This window comes from Salvelinus namaycush, chromosome 13, assembly GCF_016432855.1.
Source record: "Salvelinus namaycush isolate Seneca chromosome 13, SaNama_1.0, whole genome shotgun sequence".
Classification (NCBI taxonomy): Eukaryota; Metazoa; Chordata; class Actinopteri; order Salmoniformes; family Salmonidae; genus Salvelinus; species Salvelinus namaycush.
The window spans coordinates 23,200,676-23,226,915 of record NC_052319.1 but is presented as its reverse complement, the minus strand read 5'-3'; the positions used below and the strand labels follow the sequence as shown (position 1 = coordinate 23,226,915).

The window sequence follows — 26,240 nt, the reverse complement described above, 5'->3', positions numbered from 1 at the left end:
TTTTCTTCTTCTGTGCATTTTCTATGGGAGTTAGCAACCAACTTTAAGGTGCATTACCGACACCAAATGGACTGGAGTGTAGATCAGAGACAAGGAAGGTTTAAATCCTACCCATTGTGCTCATTTCCCTAAGAAAACAAAATACATAATGAAATACTACATCCAGGGCCGGATTAATGCAGAGGTTTAACGCAGTGGCCGTTCTAGACCATTTAAACTGGGGGGGCCAAGCTCGGGCCAGTTGTACTGTTAGAGGGGCCAGTTACATTAGACGTTATTGTTGTCATATCGTTTTCTTCACTGCATTGCAGGCATTAGCAGGCAAAAGACCATGTTCATAATCATTCAACAATTTATTTGCATTTTCTGTCTAATAACGGATGTAAAAAAAGAACAATAGCAAAAATGAGTTATGTAAAAATGATTTCATACTCTACATTTAGGGGGTCACAAGGGGGTCCACAAGGGGGTCCAAAATTGTTGTCACAGGGGCACTGGCCCCTTCTGCCCCCCAGAACCGCTAGTGGTTTAATGGGGCTGAAGCCCCGGTGCCCTGGCCCATGGGGGGCCCAAAAGGAAGTTTAAAAAAAAAATAAAAAAAAATATCAACATGTTTTTTTCCTATATTTTTTCATAAAGGAAATATACACTGAGTGTACGAAACATTATGAACACCTGCTCTTTCCATAACATAGACTGACCAGGTGAATCCAGGTGAAAGCTGTGATCCCTTACTGATGTCACTTGTTAAATCCACTTCAATCAGTGTAGATGAAGGGGAGGAGACAGGTTAAAGAAGGCTTTTTAAGCCTTGAGACAATCAAGACATTGATTGTGTATGTGTGCCATTCAAAGGGTGAATAGGCAAGACAAAAGATTTAAGTGCCTTTGAGCGGGGTATGGTAGAGGTGCCAGGTGCACCAGTTTGTGTCAAGAACTGCAACGCTGCTGGGTTTTCCACAGTCAACATTTTCCTGTGTGTATCAAGAATGGTCCACCACCCAAAGGACATCTAGCCAACTTGACACAACTGTGGGAAGCATTGGAGTCAACATGGGCCAGCATCCCTGTGGAATGCTTTCAACACCTAGAGTCTATGCCCCGATAAATTGAGGCTGTGTTGAGGGCAAAAGGGGGGTGTAACTCAATATTAGCAAGGTGTTCTTAATGTTTTGTACACTCAGTGTATACTGTATATATTATGTATGTAGTATATATTTTGTATTTTTTACTGCAACCACCAATCACAGGAGGACTCAGGAGCCCACTCTCAATGAGTGTAGTCAGTAGTCAGCCTGCCACTCTGCTAAACATCCGCTCTGCTCTCAATGTTCAAAATACACCGGAGATCATAATTTAGCCACAGAGGATCAATAGTTTATAAACAATTATATGAGTGGACCTAAACCATGGGGTGACCAGGGATGTTCTCTTGAAAGTGAGTGAATTTGACAATTTTCCTGTCCTACTAAGCATAAAAATGTAACAAGTACTTTTGGGTGTCAGGGAAAACGTATGGAGTAAAAAGTACATTATTTTCTTTAGGAATGTAGGGAAGTAAAATATGTCAAAATTATAAAGAGTAAAGTGCAGATAACCCCCCCAAAACGACTTAAGTAGTACTTTAAAGTATGTTTACTTTACACACCACTGTTGAACTCGGGATCAGAGTAATATTCAGAGCATATTCCTTTCCAGTTTATTACTGGGTCAATCCTGGTTTCCAAACCGTCTTTAAGCACTCAAGACCTTTCTCGTCCAGGACCACTGAGCGAAAGATTTTTACAACTCTCATTGTTCTATCTGTGACTAAACTGTCCAGGACTATTTTTGCTGAACGGATATGAACTAATTCGGACTTCCGGTTTCAGTCTTACCGAACCACCAAAATGGCGAAAGTCGCCAAAACACACGAAGGTAAGACTATTTATTTAGAAAATGTTGTAAATTGGTATTATAATTTAACTTGACGTACGTCGGGTTCCTATTAAAAAGAGGATCAATATGCATCCATTGTTTAGAAGCTAGCTACATGTTTTAGCTATATTTTCATTCGTGACAACCTAACGTTAAACGCAACGAGGACGGATAGCTAATGGCGCCCCCCCCCCCCAACTGCTAGGCTAGCTAGACAATACAACATTTCTACAACCATGATTTCCTTGATCAGTATGCTCTTCAATTATACTATTTGTGTAGATGTTGCTATAAGAAACTTGCTATGGTATAGATATGGCTAGATTTATTTAACAGCGTCAGTGTTGTTGTAGAAACTAAAATGGCGTTGGAAGTATGGCATGATGTCGGACAGACACCGCACTGATCCTAGTATCGTAACGTTTGACGTGTTCCAGATTACACACATCATGAATACATTTTGTAGCTATGATAGCCAACGTTATTTGGATGATCTAATCTTTGTCCAGCCAGCACGGTCTGATTGCGCTCAAATTGAAACTAATTTAGCAGGCCCTAGGTCAGCGTTTCCCAAACTCGGTCCTGGGGAACCCAAGCAAGGGCTGCAGGTTAAGGTTTTATCCCTAGCGCTACACATCTGATTCACAAAATCAACTAATCATCAAGATTTGATTATTTGAATCGGCTGTGTATTCCTAGGGCAAAAACGTGCCCCCCTTGGGTTCCCCAGAACCGAATGTCGAAAATGCTGCCCTAGTTACTTTGTCAACACAGCGATCGATTTGAGCACAGATGAGAGTTAATGCGTGTTATACAAGCATACTAATTGATTACAATACAATAGTAGATTTTTTTAAAGGAAATATGTAGCTTATCACTACTGCTGATGCTATTTGAGTTTTTGTTCATTCTCATTTGATAATATGCTTTATCTTAGGTGATGCGTTTGTACATATTTTTCAACACCCTGAAAGGCAATGACTGTTGTGTTATTCTTCCCCCCTGTCCCCAGACATTGAGGCCCAGATCCTGGAGATCCAGGGCATGAAGGCTGCCCTGGTGGAGGAGGGAGCAGATCAGGGTGTGGGCCTGGACTCAACTGGATATTACGACCAGGAGATATATGGTGGCAGTGACAGCCGCTTCGCTGGATATGTCACCTCCATTGCTGCCAATGAACAGGAGGATGTAAGTGTTGCATGTCAAGTCCTGTGTTTTGATGTATGTGTATGTATGCTTGTTTGTTTTCTTTTTAACTTTGAAAATGGTCAAATAAAAGTGTTTTATGTTGTCTGCAACACTGACATCCTCCTTCTCTTCCTAGGGGTCAGGCGTCAGCTATTCCAGTGTCATATTTTTAATGCCGTTGACTACTCCATTATGTCTTGTTGTCTGCGAGCTGGGAGAGTCTGCCTTAAGTGGCTAGGCTTGACCAGACTCTTCTCTCTCTTATTTTCAGGATGACGAGGAGGACTCTTCAACAAGTCTACTTGGACAGAAGAAACCGGGGTATCACGCTCCGGTGGCTATACTCAATGCAATACCACAGTCAGACGAACAGGTTAGTCCCAGTAACACCATCTCCCTCTCCAGCTTTTGCAATAAGTGTAGAATTCTACTTTTGAGTTCAAACCTGACAGAGAACCTATTACTGAACCTTATTGCAAAAGTTTTGGATTTGCTTAATTATCCTGCTACTATCTTGTCATAGACATTTTATTATGGCTAGTTCTCACATTAAATGTCTGTTTACCATGATGACATGTATTGTAACATGCTGTGTTCTCTCTCCTCTCAGTACGACCCGTTCGCCGAGCACAGACCCGCCAAGATTGCAGAGCGTGAGGACGAGTACAAGGCCAGACGACGACAGATGATCATCTCTCCGGAGCGACTCGACCCCTTTGCAGACGGTAAATTTCACCCCTCCATAGTGTCCTCCCCTGTTCATGTTATACCCTCTCTCCCTTATCCCATGGCTGCCTTTCAAGGGTTTCAACCCACCTCTTGTTGCTTAGCCCTTCGAGCACTGTGCAACGGCTTGCTCCCCAGACTAAGACCTTCCCGTGGTAATCTTTCCTGGCCCGAGGGCGGTTGGTTCTCTTGTCACTGCTCCTTTTATCACTCATCATTTCCTCTCAATAAAATCTCTTTGCTTTGAGGCAAACGGTCTGCGATGCAGATACACATTTTTTTTTCTTCTTGGAAAATGACAATAATTGTAAACAGGATTTAAGTAGTATAAAATAAATGTCTGCCAGTGAGGGGTTCCATTTTGTTTTAGGGAGAGGTGGTTTGCCGTTGTCTTGGTTAGACTTTCGTATCTAACACTACATGGGTGGCAGGTAGCTTGTGTGTGTCTCGAAGGGTTAACATACCCATGTGGCTATCTCATGTACTGATGGTGGAAAGAACTGTCTTACTCTTAAGAAAGGTATTAAGTAATGTGAGTAGCAAAGAAAATAAACCTCTATATGGGTTTGATGGTCAACTTTGGGGTAATTCACCTGCTCATGCAATATGCCGCACCCTGCTGTGCCCAGTAGGCGGGAACACAGTGACCCCACACACACACACCCCCCCAGAAACGTGCTGGCTGTATGAAGCTTGGCTCCAAGTCACTGAAAGCCCCTAGATGGCAGACCACCTGGGTACAGATCTGAAATATTTCTGTGTAGAACAAGAACACATCAAATGAGCAATGCAATCAGACCACCCCTTTTCTTCCAAGTGGCCCTTCCTTCACTCCACTACAGTATATCATTGTGCAGGCTTATGGTCAGTTACCACCACTGTTGGCTTGTCAGACTTCTATGTGTTGGGGAACTTCCATTAGAAAAGAACAGGACGTCACAAATTATGACACTTACAACGGCACTACAGTTTCTGTGTGTGTGTGTCATCAACATTACTGAGTTATGGTCTCAGATTTCATCGCACATTTAAATGGCTTTTGGTCCAAGTCGGTTCAGGCGTCATAACTTGGACTCAGGTGTGTGATTTAATAGAGTGAATTACAATTGCGGTTTAATCTTTGGCAACGAGCTTGTCTTGCCCCTTACCCCTCACAGGGGCAAGGAGCCGTCAACTAGCTATATTCACATTCCTCAAAGCCTAAATGAACTGAATAGTCCATCAGTTAAACAAGGAGGGCCTATCTCTCAGAATACGGCTTGACTAGCCATTGAGCATTTGATTAACTAAACACACACCTTCTAGAATAGGTTTAAGGTATTTATCTACACAATGCAACAATTTGTTTGTAGCGGCTGAAGCACCCATGTCTCTTTTCTGAGATGAAGTGGCCTCAGTGCCTCTATGTAGTCTGGGTAGGCCTGTATCTAGCCTGCATGTAGACAGCTCTGTCATATACAAAGATGTTGTGTAAATATATTTCTATTTTACATCTTTGTAAAATAGAAACATATCAAGAAATGTGTGTGCCGCAATTCCACAGGCCCATACTAACTGTCCTTAATTTCTCTCCTACAGCAGTACTGCTTTGCCAGTCCTGTACTGCACTCTCTTAAGGGTGCAGCAACTCATCCTGTGTAGGTTATGGTGAACAGACAGACGCGTGCGCTTGTCAGTTTTGTCAGGGTCCGCTGGTTGTCTGTCTGGGTAGGGGGGCAGCTCTTACTCAATAAACCTCTACCATAAGAACCTTTTTAATTTTGTCTTCTACCCTAGACTTTATATCATTACATTTAAACCATAGCAATTTCATGGTAGTCTTTTGCTTTAGATTGATTTTGTAATTCATAATGAATTAAAAAAAATATATATATTTTTCTAAAAAGGAAGTCAAGATCTACGTTTACTAAGTTGAAATAGCAATCGACTGATGTCAAACTACCAGCTGCTCAGTAGCAGGCAGCCTGTCCCCCCCCCCCCCCTGGAACTAATCGTAGCCTCCACGGCCCCTGATGTAAACGTGTAACTACATATAGATGCTCTCCCTACCCTGGGTTACATAAAGTATCTACAAATCTATCTCACAAGAAGATTCCTAGATTTGGGAACAATTTAGATTTTAATTTTATTAATCAATACTTCACAATCTAGAGAGTATTTTACATTTTTTCATTTATTTAAGGTTTGAGCCCCAGGAGGATTTTTCTTTTGAATGACATAAAAACAAATCACAGGTGGTATGCTTATGTGTGTGAGTTCCAACCCTTTTCCAAAGTGTTACTAATGGTAAAGAGACATTTTCTAGGCTTCTTTTCTGCCGGTTGAAGTCTGACTGCAGAAGGACCCTTGGCACTGAAAGTGTACGTATTCTGGAGAGCACAGCCCAGGACCCCTGCATCAGTGATGGCTTTATCCTCGCCTGTTATCTCCTTAAAAGAAAGAAAAAAAAACACCTCAGCTCTTTCTCAATGTATCTGCCTGTTGTTTTTTTATTCAGCTATGTTTGTATGTAAGGCAAGCAAGAGAGGACTGCCTGTATGTTGTGTATCTAGGGTTGTCTTGTTGTGATTCAGCTTAAGGAACTAATACAGTAAAAGTTTCTAAAGAAGTGAGGGCCTAGCTGAGCTGGCTGTGTTTTACTTGCTGTGTGTGTGTTATGAATCCGGGTCCTGGGGCGTGTTCTAATCGGCTGCCCTGTGTCTTGTTGGTGCTCTCTCGCGCAGGGGGTAAAACGCCGGACCCAAAGCTGCAGTCCAGGTCGTACATGGATGTCATGAAGGAGCAGCACCTGACCAAAGAGGAGGTAAGACAGACCAGATATACCCCCTTTGTGGTTTAGCTCAAGGGCATAACTTTGTCTTCGGGTAATGTGTCTATTAGTGGTGTATCCAAATCAAATCATAGAGGGTTATAATATATAATAAGAATATTTCATTATGTGGGTCTGTTCAGTGTGGGGTTTTGTTGCCTTTAATAGACTTCCGTCCTACAAAGCTCAAGGGAAACTTTCCTGTGTTGTGGTTAGTCTCTGGTTCGTGTTCTCACCCTCTCTTCTCTCCCTTTATGCAGAAAGAGATCCGTCAGCAGATGGCAGAAAAGGCCAAGACGGGAGACCTGAAGGCTGTCAACGGCTCTGCTGCCTCCCAGGCTGCTGCCGCCGCCGCTGCCGCCAAGCGCAAACGCCGCTGGGACCAGACGGCCGAGAAACAGGACCAATCAGGAACCCCCAGCAACGCCGGCACACCCAAGAAGATGTCTAGCTGGGACCAGGCTGACCAGGCTGCTGAGGTAAAACGTATTATCTTAGCTGATCAGATCAATCAAGTTTGTATCCTTACTGTGACTTGGTGCGAGCTAGTGTTTGATCAGAAAATTATATAGGACCAAGTGTTTGTTTTTGGGGCAGTTTATTTCTGTTTTGCCTTAAATATAATTTTTTATGCTCCTAGTGGAACTAAGGACATCAACCTGGCTTCATTTCTGGTCTGTAAGAACTCATTGATCCCTTTATCCCCTGACTCTTTCTCTCTCGCTCTCTCCACAGCAGACCCCAGGACACACCCCTGGCCACACCCCCTCCAACAGCCGCTGGGACGAGACCCCTGGCAGGAATAAGGGCAGCGAGACCCCAGGGGCCACTCCCAGCTCCCGGATGTGGGACCCAACCCCCAGCCACACCCCGGCCGGAGCAGCCACCCCAGGCAGAGGGGACACACCGGGACACACCACCCCCGGACATGGGGGAGCCACAGGCAGCGTGCGCAAAAACCGTTGGGACGAGACCCCCAAGACTGAGAGGGAGACCCCTGGTCATGGTAGTGGTTGGGCCGAGACTCCCCGTACAGACAGAGGAGACGAGTCGGTGGGAGAGACCCCCACCCCCGGGGCCAGTAAGAGGAAGTCCCGTTGGGACGAGACCCCTGCCAGCCAGATGGGCTCTTCCACTCCACTGATGACCCCTGGGAAGACTCCCATTGGAACCCCTGCCATGAATATGGCCACTCCCTCTCCAGGTACTGTCAATGACCTAACCTACATCTCAACCCATTTTCAATTTAGAGGTAGAATATCATTTAAAACTGATAACCGTTGGCAAATCATGTTTGCTATTACGTACTTGTTCATTTATTAGTAATATAAATTACTAGTAATAGAAGTAGTAGAATGTCCCACTAAGTCGTGATACTAGGTTGAGGCGTGTTTTACATTATGTATGTGTTTCCTATCCTGTCAGGTCACCTGATGAGCATGACCCCAGAGCAGCTGCAGGCGTGGCGTTGGGAGAGGGAGATCGATGAGAGAAACCGACCACTCACAGACGATGAGCTGGACGCCATGTTCCCAGAGGGATACAAGGTAGAGTAGACTCTCACACTCACCAGCACAATGGAGAAATCACAACTAATACCTATATTAAGTAAGTGAATAGTCGTCATTGATGATACCATAACGAGTTGGAACAGGACAGTCTGTCTCTGGTCACTGGGTCAGTGTCACGTTCTGTCTCTCTGGGTTCAGTTCCCCACAATGGCGTGTCTCTTACTGAAGACATCAAGGTGTTTGTTTAAGACCTCAATCCTGTACACAAAAAAAGAGTAAACCGTACTGTAAAATAAGTTAACGGTATAGTAAGTGAACAGTACTGATGTTTCATCCCCCACCTCCCTCCACAGGTCCTTCCCCCACCAGCAGGCTATGTGCCCATCCGTACCCCGGCCCGGAAGCTGTCTGCCACCCCCACCCCCATGGGGGGCATGACAGGCTTCCACATGCAACAGGAGGACCGCTCCATGAAGCAGATCAACGACCAGCCCAGTGGGAACCTGCCCTTCCTAAAACCAGACGACATCCAGTACTTTGATAAACTGCTGGTTGAGGTAGATGAGTCCACTCTGAGCCCAGAGGAACAGAAGGAGCGTAAGATCATGAAACTGCTGCTGAAGATCAAGAACGGAACACCTCCCATGAGAAAGGTGAGTCCAACTGTCCTCATAGTCTTGACCACAGAATACAAAATTGAACTTTCCCTGACCAAGATGGCTGCCATTACCCGCACATTCTACGAGCTATGAAGGTTTATGACATAGGCTACTCTAGTGTTATATTGTATCTCTATGGTCTTTACTCCATCTTCCTTTTGGTGTGTAACTCTCACCACTGAAATGTCAATCACCCAGTCTAACCCCCTTGCGTCTCTCCTCAGGCTGCCCTGCGTCAGATCACAGACAAGGCGAGGGAGTTTGGAGCAGGGCCCCTGTTCAACCAGATCCTGCCCCTGCTCATGTCTCCTACTCTGGAGGACCAGGAGCGCCACCTACTGGTCAAGGTCATCGACCGCATCCTCTACAAGCTGGACGATCTCGTCCGCCCATACGTACACAAGGTGGGTCAGTGTGTGTGTGTGTGTGAGAGTGGCAGTACTCACTCACTGACTCTGTTACAATATGTCTCCTGTGCTGAGATTGGCACTGTGTGTGGTTCACTAACTGACTCTCTGTTCCCCAGATCCTGGTGGTGATTGAGCCCCTGCTGATTGATGAAGATTACTACGCCAGAGTGGAGGGCAGAGAGATCATCTCTAACTTGGCCAAGGTGAGCCCCACTCCCAGACCTATAATGAACTCCCACGCCCACCACAGTTAGGTAATATGCCTGTTGGACCTGTCCGTGGTCAGATCCGGGCTAGTACTTCGCTAGCTGAAAAACCAGCACGAGAACTAGCCGATTAAAAAAAAAAATAATAATAATAATAATAATTTTTAAATTTTATCCCCAATTTTCGTGGTATCCAATCGCTAGTAATTACTATCTTGTCTCATCGCTACAACTCCCGTACGGGCTCGGGAGAGACGAAGGTCGAAAGCCATGCGTCCTCCGAAGCACAACCCAACCAAGCCGCACTGCTTCTTTAACACAGCGCGCCTCCAACCCGGAAGCCAGCCGCACCAATGTGTCGGAGGAAACACCGTGCACCTGGCCCCCTTGGTTAGCGCGCACTGCGCCCGGCCCGCCACAGGAGTCGCTGGAGCGCGATGAGACAAGGATATCCCTACCGGCCAAACCCTCCCTAACCCGGACGACGCTAGCCCAATTGTGCGTCGCCCCACGGACCTCCCGGTCGCGGCCGGCTGCGACAGAGCCTGGGCGCGAACCCAGAGACTCTGGTGGCGCAGTTAGCACTGCGATGCAGTGCCCTAGACCACTGCGCCACCCGGGAGGCCCAGAACTAGCCGATTTGACATCCATTTCTGTTCTCACCCTGCACCCGTTGGTTACATTCCTACAGCGAGTAGAGAGAGAGAAAATTCTCTCCTGAAACCACATTAGAAAAAGACACTTATGCTGTCTATGCAAGCAGTGTCATGAACACCAATTAATCTGTTGATCTCTTTCCATGTCTCTCTCCTTCCCTCCCCTTCTAGGCTGCCGGCCTGGCCACTATGATCTCCACCATGAGGCCTGATATTGACAACATGGACGAGTATGTCAGAAATACAACAGCCAGAGCTTTCGCTGTCGTAGCGTCCGCTCTGGGTATCCCGTCCCTGCTGCCCTTCCTCAAGGCTGTGTGTAAGAGCAAGAAGTCATGGCAGGCCCGCCACACGGGCATCAAGATTGTCCAGCAGATCGCCATCCTCATGGGCTGTGCCATCCTGCCCCATCTGAGGAGTCTGGTGGAGATCATCGAGCATGGTGAGCTGAGGGAGCGACACAGATAGTATGTGACTTTGATGAGGTAGTTTAGTTTTCTACTATCTAGTAATAGTCATTTAGCTATTTTTGGGAGTTACGGTCTAGTAAATGTGATTCGTAGTTTAGCATTTTCTTTATTTAAAAAAAAAAGTGTGCTTTTTCAAGTTCATTGGCTTTTTAAGTGCATTTCACACATGGTCACTAAACACACTACCAGGAAGGATAAAATATGATCTCTTACTGACCTTTACTGTCTGCGCCCCCCTCAGGTCTGGTGGATGAGCAGCAGAAGGTGCGGACCATCAGTGCCCTGGCCATTGCTGCCCTGGCGGAGGCTGCCACTCCCTACGGTATCGAGTCCTTTGACTCCGTACTCAAACCCCTGTGGAAGGGTATCAGACAGCACAGAGGAAAGGTGAGGACAAAACACTCCAGGACCAAACTGTTGAGGACCCATTGCCTTCGGTTACATGCCTGCGAATCATTCTCGCCTGTTCGACCTATCAGTGGTCAGATCAGGGCTAGTACTTCGCTAGATTGACACCAACATGAGAACTGGCAGATGTGACATCATTTCACTTCTGTTCTCACCCTGCACACGTTGGTTACATTCTTAAAACAACTAGTTAATACAAGTTTACCTGAAGTCACATTCAACTTTATCAGAGTATCTTGGCTGTGTAGACCTGGTAACTGAGTTAAACCTCCCTCTCTTTCCCCTCTGGGTTCCAGGGTCTGGCTGCGTTCCTGAAGGCCATTGGCTACCTGATCCCTCTGATGGATGCTGAGTATGCTAACTACTACACCAGAGAGGTCATGCTGATCCTCATCAGAGAGTTCCAGTCCCCTGACGAGGAGATGAAGAAGATCGTGCTCAAGGTGAGGGAGCCTAACTGTGTGTGTGTGTGTGTGTGCGTGCGCGAATCATTCTCGCCTGTTCGACCTATCAGTGGTCAGATCAGGGCTAGTACTTCGCTAGATGGACACCAACACGAGAACTGGCAGATGTGACATCATTTCACTTCTGTTCTCACCCTGCACCCGTTGGTTACATTTCCAAAATGGAAAGAAGTTGCTAGCTAGTACACTTCAATCAGAATTGGTGTATGTGTGCCCTGTTTCTAACCCCCATTGTTCCCCCTCTCTTCCAGGTGGTGAAACAGTGCTGTGGTACTGACGGTGTGGAAGCCAACTACATCAAGACAGAGATCCTGCCCCCCTTCTTCAAGCACTTCTGGCAGCACAGGATGGCCCTGGACAGACGCAACTACAGACAGGTAGGTGTTAAGTTCATGTTTTAAGTATCCCTATATTTCTGTTATTACGGGGCTATCACTCAGTCAAGAGTGCACATGCGCAGGAAGTCTTGTCGTAGTTGGACCTAGCCTGGAGTGTAATGGCTACCTTGTAGTGTGTTCATATAGTAGAGTAAACTTTGTTAAACTGGAACCTTGTCGTTGTGTCATTTCGAGTTAACATTGGTAGCAGAGGATGGCTTCTAACTACAACGTGCCACCTCGCTTCGACGAGAAGAGGTCGTACGAAAGTTGGAAAAATGAACTGGGAATCTGGACACGCGTTACTAATCTGGACGCGAAAAAGCAAGCACTTGCGGTGGTATTATCGCTCGAGGGAAGAGCGAGAGATACAGCACTGGGAATATCCGTTGAGGATTTGAACAAGGATGACGGTATGGGAACTTTGATCACAGCACTGGATTCTGTATTTCTTAAAGAAGAGAAAGACCGTGCCTACGAGGCATATTCAAACTTTGACAGTGTTACGAGAGATATTTCGGTTGCAATGGCAGACTACATCATTGATTTCGAACAGAGGTACAATAGAATGCGCAAGTACGACATGGTTCTCCCAGATGCAGTGTTAGGGTTCAAGTTGCTAGACACTGCCTGTCTAGATGGTAGGGAGAAACAGTTGGCTTTGACTGCTTGTACTGTGCTGACTTTTGCATCTATGAAGTCGGCACTAAAAAGAATATTTGGTGAGAAGACGTCTGTCGCGCCAATAACAGATGGAATGCAAGTGAGTGATGCAGCATATTACACCGAGCAGCACAGAAAAGGCGCCAACAAGTCACATTCTCAAGACAACCAGAAGAGGGCGCCATTTCCCGGCACAAATCCACTGGACAAATATGGAAGGAGATCGAAATGTGCAATTTGTCAAAGCACTTACCATTGGGTTAAAGACTGTCCTCATAAAAATGAACAAGTTAAACTAACAGAGGAAAATGTAAACACAGAGATAGAGCAGTGTAACATTACACTGTTTTCAAATGAATCTGCTTCTGATACTGAGATTTTTATAGTTGAATCCTTAGGATCTGCTGTGATTGATACTGCATGTACACGGACAGTGTGTGGTGCAAAATGGCTTGATAGCTATGTCAGTGAACTAAATATGAAAGAAGTACAAAATATGATTGACACACCAAGCAACAGAGCTTTCAAATTTGGAGACGGGAGAATTGTCCATTCTACCAAGAGAGTTAAGATACCAGCAAAAATTGGTCAGACTAAGTGTCACATTGAAACAGAGGTGGTCCCTACAGATATCCCCTTACTATTAAGCAAAGCTTCCCTCAAGAAGGCAGAGGCTGTACTAGACATAAAAAATGACAAGGCAGTGATGTTTAAACAACCAGTGACTCTTGAACTTACTACCTCAGGCCACTATTGTGTAAACATTTTAGACAAAGACATCACACAGAGTCCATGCAAAAATGAGATTCTGACTGACACAGAGCACATGAAGATTCTGACAGTCACAGAGAACATGAGCACTAAAGAAAAACACAAAGTATTGTTAAAGCTTTACAAACAGTTTGGACATGATACAGTTAACAGACTTCAGAAGTTACTCAGCAGTTCAGGGAACAATGATGATGAGAAGTACGAAACTGGAAACAAAGTGTACTACAAACGAGTTGACTGTCAAGAGTGGAAAGGACCGGGAGTAGTCATTGGTCAAGATGGTGTGGTGATATTTGTGAGGCACGGAGGCATGATTGTCAGGGTGCATCACTCAAGATTGCGGAAAGTAAATGATCAACAAGATAGAGGGGCTGTTGCTGAGAATCAGTCTCCTAATGAAAATGACAAAAAGGACACAGTAACAGACACAAACCTACCAGATGTCGCATCCGATGATATGGACACCGAAACTAACACAGGAAATGGAGCAGAGACCTTCAACCATGCCACAGGTAATACTGTTGAGCGTTCAAATGAGGAAAACATTCAACAGCCACATGTGTTAAGAGAACATGGTTGTTCCAATCTGAAAACTGGACAAACTGTTAAATACACGGACAGAGAAAGTGGTATTCCACATACAGCAACCGTCATTGGACGAGCAGGAAAAGCAAAACACAAGAACTGGTACAACTTGCAGTACTCTGAACCAGCTACACTTTCTGGTACAACAGGGTCAGCTGACCTGTCACTTGTAGATAATATCAGAATTGAACCAATGGAAAATCGAGAAAAACAGAATGACATTCAAAATGATGATGTACTTGAAACAAAGGACGTGTCATTTGACTCAGCTAAGCTAGATGAGCTCAGTAATTGGAGGAAAAATGGAGTGTTTGAGGAAGTCAAAGACATTGGCCAAAAGTGCGTCTCAACAAGGTGGGTGTGTACCCTTAAAGAATCCTTAACTGGAATAGTGCCCAAAGCACGTCTAGTGGCTAGAGGTTTTGAGGAGCTGGCTGCTAAAGAACTCCCAAAAGACTCACCGACATGCGCCTCAGAGTCACTCAGATTGCTGATGTCAGTGATCTGCCAGAAAAAATGGAAACTTAATTCCATAGACATCAAATCTGGATTTTTGCAGGGAACAGAGCTGTCAAGGGACATTCACATCCGACCTCCGCCCGAAGCTAAAAGTGAAGGAACACTGTGGGGGGAAAAAAAGTGTGTGTATGGACTGGCAGATGGATCACTCTACTGGTACAACAAAGTCAAGGCAACAATGCTGAATACAGGTGGAAAAATGTCACAAGTGGATCCTGCAGTCTTCTATTGGCTTGATCAAGACTGCAATGTGACTGGAGTACTTGCCTGTCATGTTGATGACTTTATCTGGGGTGGCTCACAGACCTTTGATTCAACTGTGATTCCACACCTCAAAGCTGTTTTCTAGGTTGGCCGTGAGGAGCATGATCATTTTTGTTATGTTGGCATAGAGTTTATTACAGTTGATGGAAAAATACTGATGCAACAGGAGAGCTATATCAAGAATCTTCAACCTATCCACATGGATTCTTCAAGAGCCGTACAAAGGAATTCCCCTCTGTGGAATTGAAGCTGGTCAATTGAGGTCAAAGATGGGACAAATTTTATGGGCTGCGAGACAGAGTAGACCTGGTTTGATGGTTGCAACTTGGCATCTAACACAAAACACGCCACTGTACAAACCATTCATGAGGCAAACAAAGTTGTTCGTAAACTGAAATCACAACAAGTGACTTTAAAGTTTCAGCATGTTGGAAAAGATGACTCTTTGAAACTAGTTGTCTTCCGTGATGCTTCGCTAGGTTATCACTGGTGGGACAAAACGGCACTTCCTACCTGTAGTTTGTGTCACTGACAACTACTCATTAGTTGATGCTGTGAAGTCAACCAAGTCTGTCACAGAGAAAAGACTTTGAGATTAGCAGCATCAAGGAACTTATTCAAGCACAGAGAATCCAGCGGATTCTGTGGTAGACCACAAAGGAACAGCTTGCTGACTGTCTGACTAAAAAAGGAGCATCCGGTCTTGTGCTCCTACAGGCTCTCGCTCCTACAGGCTCTCAGTAATGGAAAGTGGCAGCTTGAGTAATACAAATAAGAACTGTCACACAACCCATTTGTAATGGGGATCTTGAATAATACTTGGACATTTAATTATGTTGTTGATGTTTTATTTGTCTTTAAAGAAAAGGGGGAGATTGTTAAGTTCATGTTTTAAGTATCCCTATATTTCTGTTATTACGGGGCTATCACTCAGTCAAGAGTGCACATGCGCAGGAAGTCTTGTCGTAGTTGGACCTAGCCTGGAGTGTAATGGCTACCTTGTAGTGTGTTCATATAGTAGAGTAAACTTTGTTAAACTGGAACCTTGTCGTTGTGTCATTTCGAGTTAACAGTAGGTACGCACAACTCACACACACATGACTCCATACACTAACGACATGTTGAATTTGTTTGGTCAAGTAGGCAGTTGTGTTCCAAGTATAAATAGAAAAGCAAAAATGAAGGTCTGTGCCAAGGCTTGTAGCAGAAGATGACTGGTGATTTAAGAGTTAGATTTACTAAGTAAAGTTCGACATTAAGTTGAACTATACCAAGCAACAATAAGCAGAAGATTTTATGACTGGATTTCAATGTTTAGTTCAACGTTAATTAATCACTGCCGTGTTTCCCTCGAGGTGTGAACTGACCCAATCCCCCCCCCACATCTCTCTCTAGCTGGTGGACACCACAGTAGAACTGGCCAACAAGGTGGGAGCAGCAGAGATCATCTCTCGTATAGTAGATGACCTGAAGGACGAGGCAGAGCAGTACAGGAAGATGGTGATGGAGACCATAGAGAAGATCATGGGGAACCTGGGAGCTGCTGACATCGACCACAAGCTGGAGGAGCAGCTGATCGACGGCATCCTGTACGCCTTCCAGGAACAGACCACCGAGGTGAGACCAGGGGCACGTTCAGCGAGGAACAGTTGTGGAACGTTCAGATAGAAATGGTTTATGTAGAACAAATATGCCTTTATGACCTGTAGAATAAGGAATCATGTCAGCTCTATTCATCACATTTCTATCTGCAAGGTTTCAGAATGTTTGCCGACTGAACCTGGCTCAGGGTATAACGTTAGGGACATAACGTTGGGGAATGTTCAGATAGACATTTTGTAAAGCCTGTGATGAAACAAGTTATCCCTGTCTGAACAGCAGTGTGGACTTCTGGTAGTTTGATGGGAGATTCATATTGATTGGAATGGGTAAGCATCTGTGTCTGAAGTGGCATACTATTCCGTTTAAACCAGAGCCCTATAGGCTTTGGTCAAATGTAGTGCCGTATATAGGGAATAGGATGCCATTTTGAACGCTGACACTGTCCATTAGCCTACCTGTGTAGACTATGACTAACTCTAGTTGACCTCTGACCCTGTGTAGGACTCTGTAATGCTGAACGGGTTTGGCACGGTGGTGAATGCCCTGGGGAAGAGGGTGAAGCCCTACCTGCCTCAGATCTGTGGTACGGTACTGTGGCGCCTCAACAACAAGTCTGCCAAGGTCCGCCAGCAGGCTGCTGACCTCATCTCCCGCACCGCCGTGGTCATGAAGACCTGCCAGGAGGTTAGACTGACTCAAACAGACACACACTCGTACTCTCTCACTCACAAACTTTGCTACGAACGTCACTAAAGATGTGCATGGTTTCTCTTTCTTTCTAAACCTCTCTTTCTCCCCTCAACAGGAGAAGCTGATGGGTCATCTGGGAGTGGTGTTATATGAGTACCTAGGAGAGGAGTATCCTGAAGTACTGGGAAGCATCCTCGGTGCTCTCAAGGCCATCGTCAACGTCATCGGTACGTAAACATCACCCTCTCACTACTACACCTGTCTTCTCTTTGCGAATCATTCTCGCCTGTTCGACCTATCAGTGGTCAGATCAGGGCTAGTACTTCGCTAGATTGACACCAACACGAGAACTGGCAGATGTGACGTCATTTCACTTCTGTTCTCACCCTGCACCCGTTGGTTACAAATGAAAAGTCAATTGGCATTTAGTGTCTTCCAAAATGCAATTTATTCCCCCTGTTATATAGCTCAGGACACCATTCCTCTCGCTTCCTGAAACATACGCTGCAATTATTTATGAGAAAGCACTCAAGTTGGAAGAGAAATGCCTATGAATGAATTGGGTTAGTTGAGTTCAGTGAAGAACATGGGTTGGTCTGTACAGAGGGTTCAACAGCATTAACATTAGAAGAGTGGTTATGGTAATAGTAGTGGTGGTAAGAGTAAAACTGGTTGATATGCATCCAGACATCTGATTGGTTGTCTTTCCTGTCATTCATAGGCATGCATAAGATGACTCCACCAATCAAAGACCTGCTGCCACGCCTGACGCCAATCTTGAAGAACAGACATGAGAAGGTGCAGGAGAACTGTATTGACCTGGTGGGCAGGATTGCTGACAGGTATGTGTGTGGTGATGGCCTTGCATATTTCAATCTTTGACTCTCAATTCGACTTTCCTCGACATCCTGTCTCCTCCTTCTCAACCGTATTGGAGAAGGTCCGAGTTCCCTCTGGGAAAGGAGGAAAGATGAATTGAGAAAGCCTCTGACGCCTACTCATATGTGCAGAAATTGATATACTAGTAGATGTTTCATCAACCATGTTATAACTCCTACCCTGCTCTGTCTGTGTAGGGGTGCCGAGTACGTGTCGGCCAGGGAATGGATGCGGATCTGTTTTGAGCTGCTGGAGCTCCTGAAGGCCCACAAGAAGGCCATCCGCAGAGCCACTGTCAACACCTTTGGATACATCGCCAAGGCTATCGGGTGAGTGCTCCAGTCTCTGGCTAATTCATGCCCATACCATCCTCACAGTTTCATCTATTAGGGATTCTGTTTGGAAATTAAATGTCTGCTCAAGGACGTTGTGTTCAATTGAATGTTTTCCCCTCCCAAATGTGAGCATTTTCAATTGTCCTTGGTCATATTCCTTTTTGCTGTTGTGGTTTTTAATGTGCACTGATTTAGCATGTGGGTGACCTCCTGACCCCTCTCTCCCCCTCCAGACCCCATGACGTGCTGGCCACACTACTAAACAACCTGAAGGTTCAGGAGCGTCAGAACAGAGTGTGTACCACCGTGGCCATCGCCATCGTGGCTGAGACCTGTTCTCCCTTCACCGTGCTCCCCGCGCTCATGAATGAGTACCGCGTGCCAGAGCTCAACGTGCAGAACGGCGTGCTCAAGTCCCTCTCCTTCCTGTTTGAGTACATTGGGGAGATGGGCAAGGACTACATTTACGCTGTCACGCCCCTGCTGGAGGATGCACTGATGGACAGGTGAAAGGACTGCATTGTGATGTTTTGGCTTAAGTTCTAGTAACTCAATGAACTCCTTCACTACCCAGATAAACATAACATTTCCCTCCTAATAAGTATTCATTATATCTACAAGCAGTACATTTAACAACTAGCCATGAGCTTCAGCCCTGTATGTCAACAGTGTTGGCAGGCAGTTGACTTGGTGGTATTATGCCTGCGAATCATTCTCGCCTGTTCGACCTATCAGTGGTCAGATCAGGGCTAGTACTTCGCTAGATGGACACCAACATGAGAACTGGCAGATGTGACCTCATTTCACTTCTGTTCTCACCCTGCACCCGTTGGTTACAAAGTAAAATGTAATTCATTGTCAATGAGGATTTCACCCTCAGTCTTAGAATATACAGTGCATTTGGAAAGTTTTCAGACCCCACTTTCCACATGTTGTGTTACAGCCTTATTCCAAAATTGATTAAATCGTTTCCCCCCCTCAATCTACACACAATACCTCATAATGACAAAGCAAAAACAAGTTTAGACATTTTTGCTAACTAATAAAAAATATTTAAAAAACGGAAATATCACATTTACATAAGTATTCAGACCCTTTACTCAGTACTTTGTTGAAGCACCTTTGGCAGTGATTACAGCCTCGAGTCTTCTTGGGTATGACACTACAAGCATGGCACACCGTATTTGGTGAGTTTCTCCCATTACTCTCTGCAGATCCTCTCAAGCTCTGTCAGGTTGGATCGGGAGCGTTGCTGCACAGCTATTTTCAGGTCTCTCCAGAGATGTTCGATCAGGTTCAAGTCTGGGTTCTGGCTGGGCCACTCAAGGACAATTAGAGACTTGTCCCGAAGTCACTCCTGCATTGTCTTGGCTGTGTGGTCCTAAGTGCTCTGGAGCAGGTTTTCATCAAGGATCTCTGTACTTTGCTCCATTCATCTTTCCCTCGATCCTGACTAGTCTCCCAGTCCCAGCTGCTGAAAAACATCCCCACAGCATGATGATGCTGCCACCACCATGTGCCAGGTTTCTTCCAGACGTGATGCTTTGCAGTCAGGCCAAAGAGTTCAAACTTGGTTTCATCAGACCAGAGAATCTTGTTTCTCATCTTTAGGTGCCTTTTGGCAAACTCCAAGCAGGTTGTCATGTGCCTTTTACTGAGGAGTGGCTTCTGTCTGGCCACTCTACCATAAAGGCCTGATTAGTGGGAGTGCACCAGAGATGGTTGTCCTTCTGGAAGGTTCTCCCATCTCCACAGAGGAACTGTAGAGCTCTGTCAGTGACCATCGGGTTCTTGGTCACCTCCCTGACTAAGGCCCTTCTCCCCCGATTGCTCAGTTTGGCCGGGTGGCCAGCTCTAGGAAGTGTCTTGGTGGTTCCAAACTTCTTCCATTTAAGAATGATGGAGGCCACTGTGTTTTTAGGGACCTTTGGTACCCTTCCCCAGATCTGTGCCTCGACAAAATCCTGTCTCTGAGTGCTATTGACAATTCCGTCGACCTCATGGCTTGGCTTTTGCTCTGACATGCACTGTCAACTGTGGGACCTTTATATAGACAGGTGGGTCCCATTCCAAATCATGTCCAATCAATTGAATTTACCACAGGTGGACTCCAATCAAGTTGTAGAAACATCTCAAGGATGATCAATGGAAACAGGATGCACCTGAGCTCAATTTCGAGTCTCATAGCAAAGGGTCTGAATACTTATCTAAAGGTATTTGTTTTTTTAATACATTTGCTAACATTTCTAAAACCATTTTCGCTTCGTCATTATGGGGTGGCGTGTAGAGATTGCTGACAAAACATTTATTTAATCCAATTTATAATAAGGCTGTAATGTAACAACATTTTGAAAAGGTGAAGGGGTCTGAATACTTCCTGAAGGCCCTTTCCACCTTTTGATTGGACCCATGTTAACCCTGTTTCCCCACTTCCTCTCCTTACAGAGACTTGGTCCACAGACAGACAGCCAGTGCCGTGGTGCAGCACATGTCCCTGGGCGTCTACGGCTTCGGCTGTGAAGACTCTCTCAACCACCTGCTCAACTATGTGTGGCCCAACGTGTTTGAGACGTCGCCCCACGTCATCCAGGCTGTGATGGGGGCCTTGGAAGGCCTCAGGGTGGCCATCGGCCCCTGCCGCATGCTGCAGTATTGCCTACAGGTAACTACTTTCACTACTGCCTACATCAAGGGTGGGCGAACTACGGCCCATGGGCCGCATCCGGCCGGCCAAATTTAAATGGCCGGTCCCTAAAAAATCTGTGGACATCCGACTTTCGAAATCCAGATGTGGCCTGCAAGCCACAAGGTTTGCCCACCCCTGACATACATCAATGTTCTCCTTGCTTTGACACAGGTAGCAGACTACTATATATGTATGTCTAAGCTAGTTCCAGAATAACCCAGTGTTGAATCAACATTAAATGTCCAGAAAGGGATGTAAATGTGATAACTTATATTACTATCAACCGAAACCTACCCTTTATGACGTCCATGAAAGAACTGCTGTGGATATTTAGTAAAAATAACAAACGTAATGAAAATATAGTAGCACAGCCATTGAGTTGCTGATGCTCTCTAACACAGTCTCCTCTCCCCAGGGTCTGTTCCATCCAGCCAGGAAGGTGCGAGACGTCTACTGGAAGATCTACAACTCTATCTACATCGGCTCCCAGGATGCTCTCATTGCTCATTACCCACACGTCTACAACGATGAGAAGAACCCTTACCTCCGCTATGAGCTGGAGTACTTCCTGTGATTCTGCTCTGCTCTCTCACTCTCTGACGATTTCTCTCCCTCTTCTCTTTCTCTCTGTTCACTCTTTGTCCTATCTCTCTTGGTGTATAGGACTTGGTCCATTTTTTTATATTATTTATCTCCTCTGTCTTTGTAGTGGTTGTATCCAACACAGCCACAGTGGCTGTGGCCTGAGATTCATTTTTAATACAATAAAAACTGTGTATGATAGGGAAATAGTGTATAAAACGGAACAACTTCTTAGAGCTTGTATGTTTTGTTTTATTTCTCCTTTTATAATCATTTCCATAAGGAATGACAGACAGTGAAGTGCAGGCTCTAAGTTAGCCTTGTTATGGAATGGAAAAGCAACTCAGTGAGTGAAACTCTTTAAAATATTGTCATGGTTTCTTTTTACCGGCCTTGACCGTTCCTTCTCAATGCTTTGCTCGCCTATCAGTGATCACCCCCCTCTTCTTATCAGAATGTTGCTTTATTTGACTGAATAAACGTTTGTGTATAAAATAAAACCTCTGCTTTATTTTGAGTTGGTCAAAGTAAAGCATGAGACATGACTACTCATAGGAGTAATAATATGGAAAGCGGTCTATGAAAAGTACAATCTTCCTTTCCCTATGGTACTTTCCCTATGCCTATGGTCATAACCTTGGAGGGAGAAGAACTCCTTGGTGGAATATGTGAGAACATACCAGCATTCTCCAGATTCAAATTCCACACAGATCGCCTTTGCCACCTTGTGTCATGTCACAACCTCATGTTCCACAGGCACTACTAGTCTTAGATGAATGATTGTTTTTTACTGCAGTTAAATGTACACAAGCTGGCGTAGAACATCGACCATACCAAATTAGCTATATTTCACCCAGAAATACCACAAGATTACATTACAAAGGCTACAGTTTGTTCAGAAATGTTTGTAAAGGGAAACATCAACCCTCTATAATGCCTTTTGTTCCCTTATCAGGCCCTGTCATCCTGCTGAGACATAACAGACCAAGGTGAAGGAGTGCTCTGGGTAGCTAGCCCTGTGGTTTTGACGTGGAAACGAATGCTTGCGTGCCTCTAAGGCTATATGGGGATTCTGGGAAAGGACGTGTGTGTTTGGGCTACAGTCAGTGGGTGGGAGAGAATCAAGGCCAAGGCCCCTATTGGCCTATAGGTAAAGACTGCTGACACTATTTGTTTGTACTAAAAAGCGCTTTAAATTGAGAATTTCTATTATCCATGCTTTTTAGTTCAGGACTGCTTAATCTGTCCAGGAAACAGGCCCTATATGTTTGTGGGACACCCTCAGGTTTATGCCAGAAGCAACACTTACTCATGTATCTGTTAACAAAACAGCTCTAAAGGTCTGATGATGTCATGCAAGAAGGTGCAAAGGCACCATCCTTCATAATAGATCAGTGGTACATAAGGCCAGTGGAGCGAGGCAGTGGACCTAGTCCTGTCCCCATGCTGTAACATGGCTATAGTCAACCTATCACCAAGGAAGAGCTCCAAATCTTCATGGAGATCATTTCATAGTGTGGTCCTTGAACTGGGCAACCAGCGCCCAGACAGACACCCAGGCAGTCTCCCATTCAGCCCTGATAAGAGGAGCTCAGCTCTCTCAACACACACACACTGTCCTCAAGAGACTCAGACTATATCATAGAGCTGAGTGAGCAATGAGCTTGGTGGAGTCTGAGTCTGCCTGGAAACTGGGTCAAAGGCAGCGCATGCATGGGTCTCTATGCAGAGTGGTGAAAGGGGGGATACTGCTGAAGTGTAAAGATATGTGGTGGGGGAGGGTTTCCATTGTAGGGAGGTGGTAGGGGGGATGAGGGAGATGAGAAAGAGGCCCTGGAGCGAGTAGTAATAGTGTGTATCAGTAATGTGAATCTTGCTCGCTTTCGAGAATCCGACTTGATATGGCACCATAAATTAGGAAGATGTACGAAGGAAGAGTTTGATTCTCTCCCTCAAGGCAAAAGTCAGCCATTCTGGTGACCATGGCAGGGGGTGGGGACATTTAGTCACAACTTTGTACTAGTGGGGCCTTTGCCAGGTCAGATGTCCCCTGAAGGGTTTAGTGTAGTCGTTGGTTGGTGTGACTGGTGTGGTGTGGCTGGCTGGCTACTAGTTTAGGGGTGGAGGCTGGTTTTATGATTTTGTCAACAGGAAATAGATCAGAGATGCAGGAGAGAACAGTAACCCCAACAATAATAGACTATAGTGGACAAGCTACATTTGTGCTCCATAGTTCTGTGCCAAATGTCCATTCTCGTGTAACCATATAAAGAGTTATTTGATTCTCTATCAATCCAGAACTAGGTATGGTAATGACTGAGACATTTCCTGTTTGGTCTCCAAAACACAATAGACTCAGTGCATCTTCCTGAACACATGCAGTATCCTACCTGCTGACTGCACAAAAGGTGGTGTGTGTGTGTGTTGAGAGAGAGATAGGCAACAGTAAACATCTCTGTTGATACTGTACACAGAGACTAAGGCATAAGGACACGAGCATTTCAGATTGATGATAAGAAATAAACCTGTTAGTTAAAAATAATAATATTAAATCAAATTGTATTTGTCACATGCTTTGTAGAAAACAGGTGTAGACTAACAGTGAAATGCTTACTTATGGATCCATTTTCAACAATGCAGAGTTAAAGATAAATAGATTTTAAAAAATTAAAAAACTAGTAAAAATAACATGCCTATATACAGGGAGTACCAGTACCGAGTCAATGTGCAGGTGTACAAGGTAATTGAGGTAGCTATGTATTGTATACTGAACAAAAATATGAATGCAACATGCAACAATATAAATGATTTTACTGAGTTACAGTTCATAAGGAAATTAGTCAATTGAAATAAATGCATTAGGCCCTAATCTATGGATTTCAAAAGACTGGGAATACAGATATGCATCTGTTGGTCACAGATACCTTTAAAAAATGTAGGGCTGTAGATCAGAAAACCAGCCAGTATCTGGTGTGACCACCATTTGCCTCATGCAGCATTATTAAAAAATGGAAAGAATTTGGCACCACAACAAACCTGCCAAGAGAGGGCCGCCCACCAAAACTCACAGACCAGGCAAGGAGGGCATTAATCAAAGAGGCAACAATGACACCAAAGATAACCCCGAAGGAGCTGCAAAGCTCCACAGTGGAGATTGGAGTATCTGTCCATAGGACCACTTTAAGCCGTACACTCCACAGAGCTGGGCTTTACGGAAGAGTGGCCAGAAAAAAGCAAACACGTTTGGTGTTCACCAAAAGGCATGTGGGAGACTCCCCAAACATATGGAAGAAGGTACTCTGGTCAGATGAGACAAAAATTTTACTTTTTGGCCATCAAGGAAAATGCTATGTCTGGTGCAAATCCAACACCTCTCATCACCCTGAGAACATCATCCCCACAGTGAAAGGTGGTGGCAGAATCATGCTGTGGGGATGTTTTTCATCCCCACATGGACTGGGAAACTGGTCAGAATTGAAGGAATGCTGGATGGTGCTAAATACAGGGAAATGCTTGAGGGAAACCTGTTTCAGTCTTCAAGAGATTTGAGACTGGGACGGAGGTTCACCTTCCAGCAGGACAATGGCCCCAAGCATACTGCTAAAGCAACACTCGAGTGGATTAAGGGGGAAACATTTAAATGTCTTGGTAATGGCCTAGTCAAAGCCTAGACCTAAATCCAATTGAGAATCTGTGGTATGACTTAAAGATTGCTGTACACCAGCGGAACCCATCCAACTTGAAGGAGCTGGAGAAGTTTTGCATTGAAGAATGGGCAAACATTTCAGTGGCTAAATGTGCCAAGCTTATAGAGACATACCCCAAGAGACTTGCAGCTGTAATTGCTACAAGAGGTGGCTCTACAAAGTATTGACTTTGGGGGGGTGAATAGTTATGCACGCTCAAGTTTTCAGCTTTTTTGTGTTATTGTTTGTTTCACAATAAAAAATATTTTGCATCTTCAAAGTGGTTGGGACGTTGTTAAGTCAAATGATACAACACCCACCCCAAAACTATTTTAATTACAGGTTGTAAGACAACAAAATAAGAAAAATGCCAAGGGGGGGTGAATACTTTTGCAAGCGTGTGTGTGGTGTGTGTGTATATATAGAGTCCAGTGAGTGTGCATCGGGTCAGTGCAGGTATTCCGGGTAGCCATTTGATTACAGTATTTAGCAGTCTTGTTTAGAAGTCTTATGGCTTGGGGGTTGAAGCTGTTCAGGGTCCTGTTGGCTCCAGACTTGGTGCATTGGTATTGCTTGCCGTGCGGTAGCAGAGAGAACAGTTTGTGGCTTGGGTGGCTGGAGTCTTTTTGAACATTTGTTGGCTCTTCCTCTGACAGCGCCTGGTATAGAGGTCTTACACTTTAAAAATAAAAGGTTCCTGGAGTATCCTTTAGGGGTTCTTCAAATTGAAACTGTGGGGGTACCCCTATAAGTTCTTAGAAGAACCCTTTTAAAGGGTTTTTCAAAGAACCCCTTTTTTATTTATTTTATTTTGTAAATTTGACCTCCCTTTTTCTCCCCAATTTTGTGATTATGATCTTGTCTCCTCGTTGCACCTCCCCAACGGGCTCCGGAGAGGCGAAGGTCGATTCATGCATCCTCCGAAACATGACCCACCAAACCGCGCTTCTTAACACCCGCTCGCTTCACCCGGAAACCAGCCGCACCAAAGTGTTGGAGGAAACACTGTTCAACTGAAGACCGAAGTCAGCCTACAGGCACCCGGCCCGCCACAAGGAGTCGCTAGAGCGTGATGATCCAAGTAACTCTTTCTTGGTAATTCACCTGTAGTGTAGCTAGCTGTAGACCACTGAACATTACCAAAGCAATTTACAATTTTAGGCTCCCTAGTGGCGCA

At 45.0% G+C, this 26,240-nt stretch overlaps 1 protein-coding gene across 5 annotated transcripts; it reads left to right on the top strand.

The window, feature by feature from the left end:
- Nucleotides 1–1,807: 1,807 nt before the first annotated feature.
- Nucleotides 1,808–21,888, top strand: LOC120058340 (splicing factor 3B subunit 1-like). Of its 5 annotated transcripts, none has more exons than XM_039006933.1 (23): nucleotides 1,810–1,917; nucleotides 2,930–3,105; nucleotides 3,377–3,478; nucleotides 3,716–3,830; nucleotides 6,555–6,634; nucleotides 6,901–7,119; nucleotides 7,379–7,844; nucleotides 8,066–8,187; nucleotides 8,505–8,804; nucleotides 9,035–9,214; nucleotides 9,337–9,423; nucleotides 10,254–10,524; nucleotides 10,794–10,939; nucleotides 11,257–11,403; nucleotides 11,676–11,801; nucleotides 15,999–16,220; nucleotides 16,707–16,889; nucleotides 17,011–17,122; nucleotides 17,617–17,737; nucleotides 17,972–18,103; nucleotides 18,343–18,615; nucleotides 20,555–20,771; nucleotides 21,211–21,888. In XM_039006933.1, exons 1-23 carry the CDS (start codon nucleotides 1,890–1,892, stop codon nucleotides 21,367–21,369), a joined length of 3,984 nt encoding a protein of 1,327 aa, XP_038862861.1. In that variant the 5' UTR covers nucleotides 1,810–1,889; the 3' UTR covers nucleotides 21,370–21,888. The 5 variants fall into 5 exon arrangements, 3 of the variants coding, with proteins under 3 accessions (XP_038862861.1, XP_038862860.1, XP_038862862.1); XM_039006932.1 differs by having other exon boundaries at nucleotides 7,376–7,844; XM_039006934.1 differs by lacking the exons at nucleotides 1,810–1,917; nucleotides 2,930–3,105; nucleotides 3,377–3,478; nucleotides 3,716–3,830 and adding an exon at nucleotides 5,460–6,191 and having other exon boundaries at nucleotides 7,376–7,844.
- The last annotated feature ends 4,352 nt before the right edge of the window (nucleotides 21,889–26,240 follow it).

What these genes read in the sequence shown, in the direction of transcription:
- LOC120058340 (XM_039006932.1), top strand. Translation starts at nt 1,890, where the DNA reads ATGGCGAAAGTCGCCAAAACACACGAAG. An exon ending in TCATCTCTAACTTGGCCAAG is followed by an intron (nt 9,424 to 10,253) that starts GTGAGCCCCACT and finishes CTCCCCTTCTAG; the next exon opens with GCTGCCGGCCTGGCCACTAT. An exon ending in TCAGACAGCACAGAGGAAAG is followed by an intron (nt 10,940 to 11,256) that starts GTGAGGACAAAA and finishes TCTGGGTTCCAG; the next exon opens with GGTCTGGCTGCGTTCCTGAA.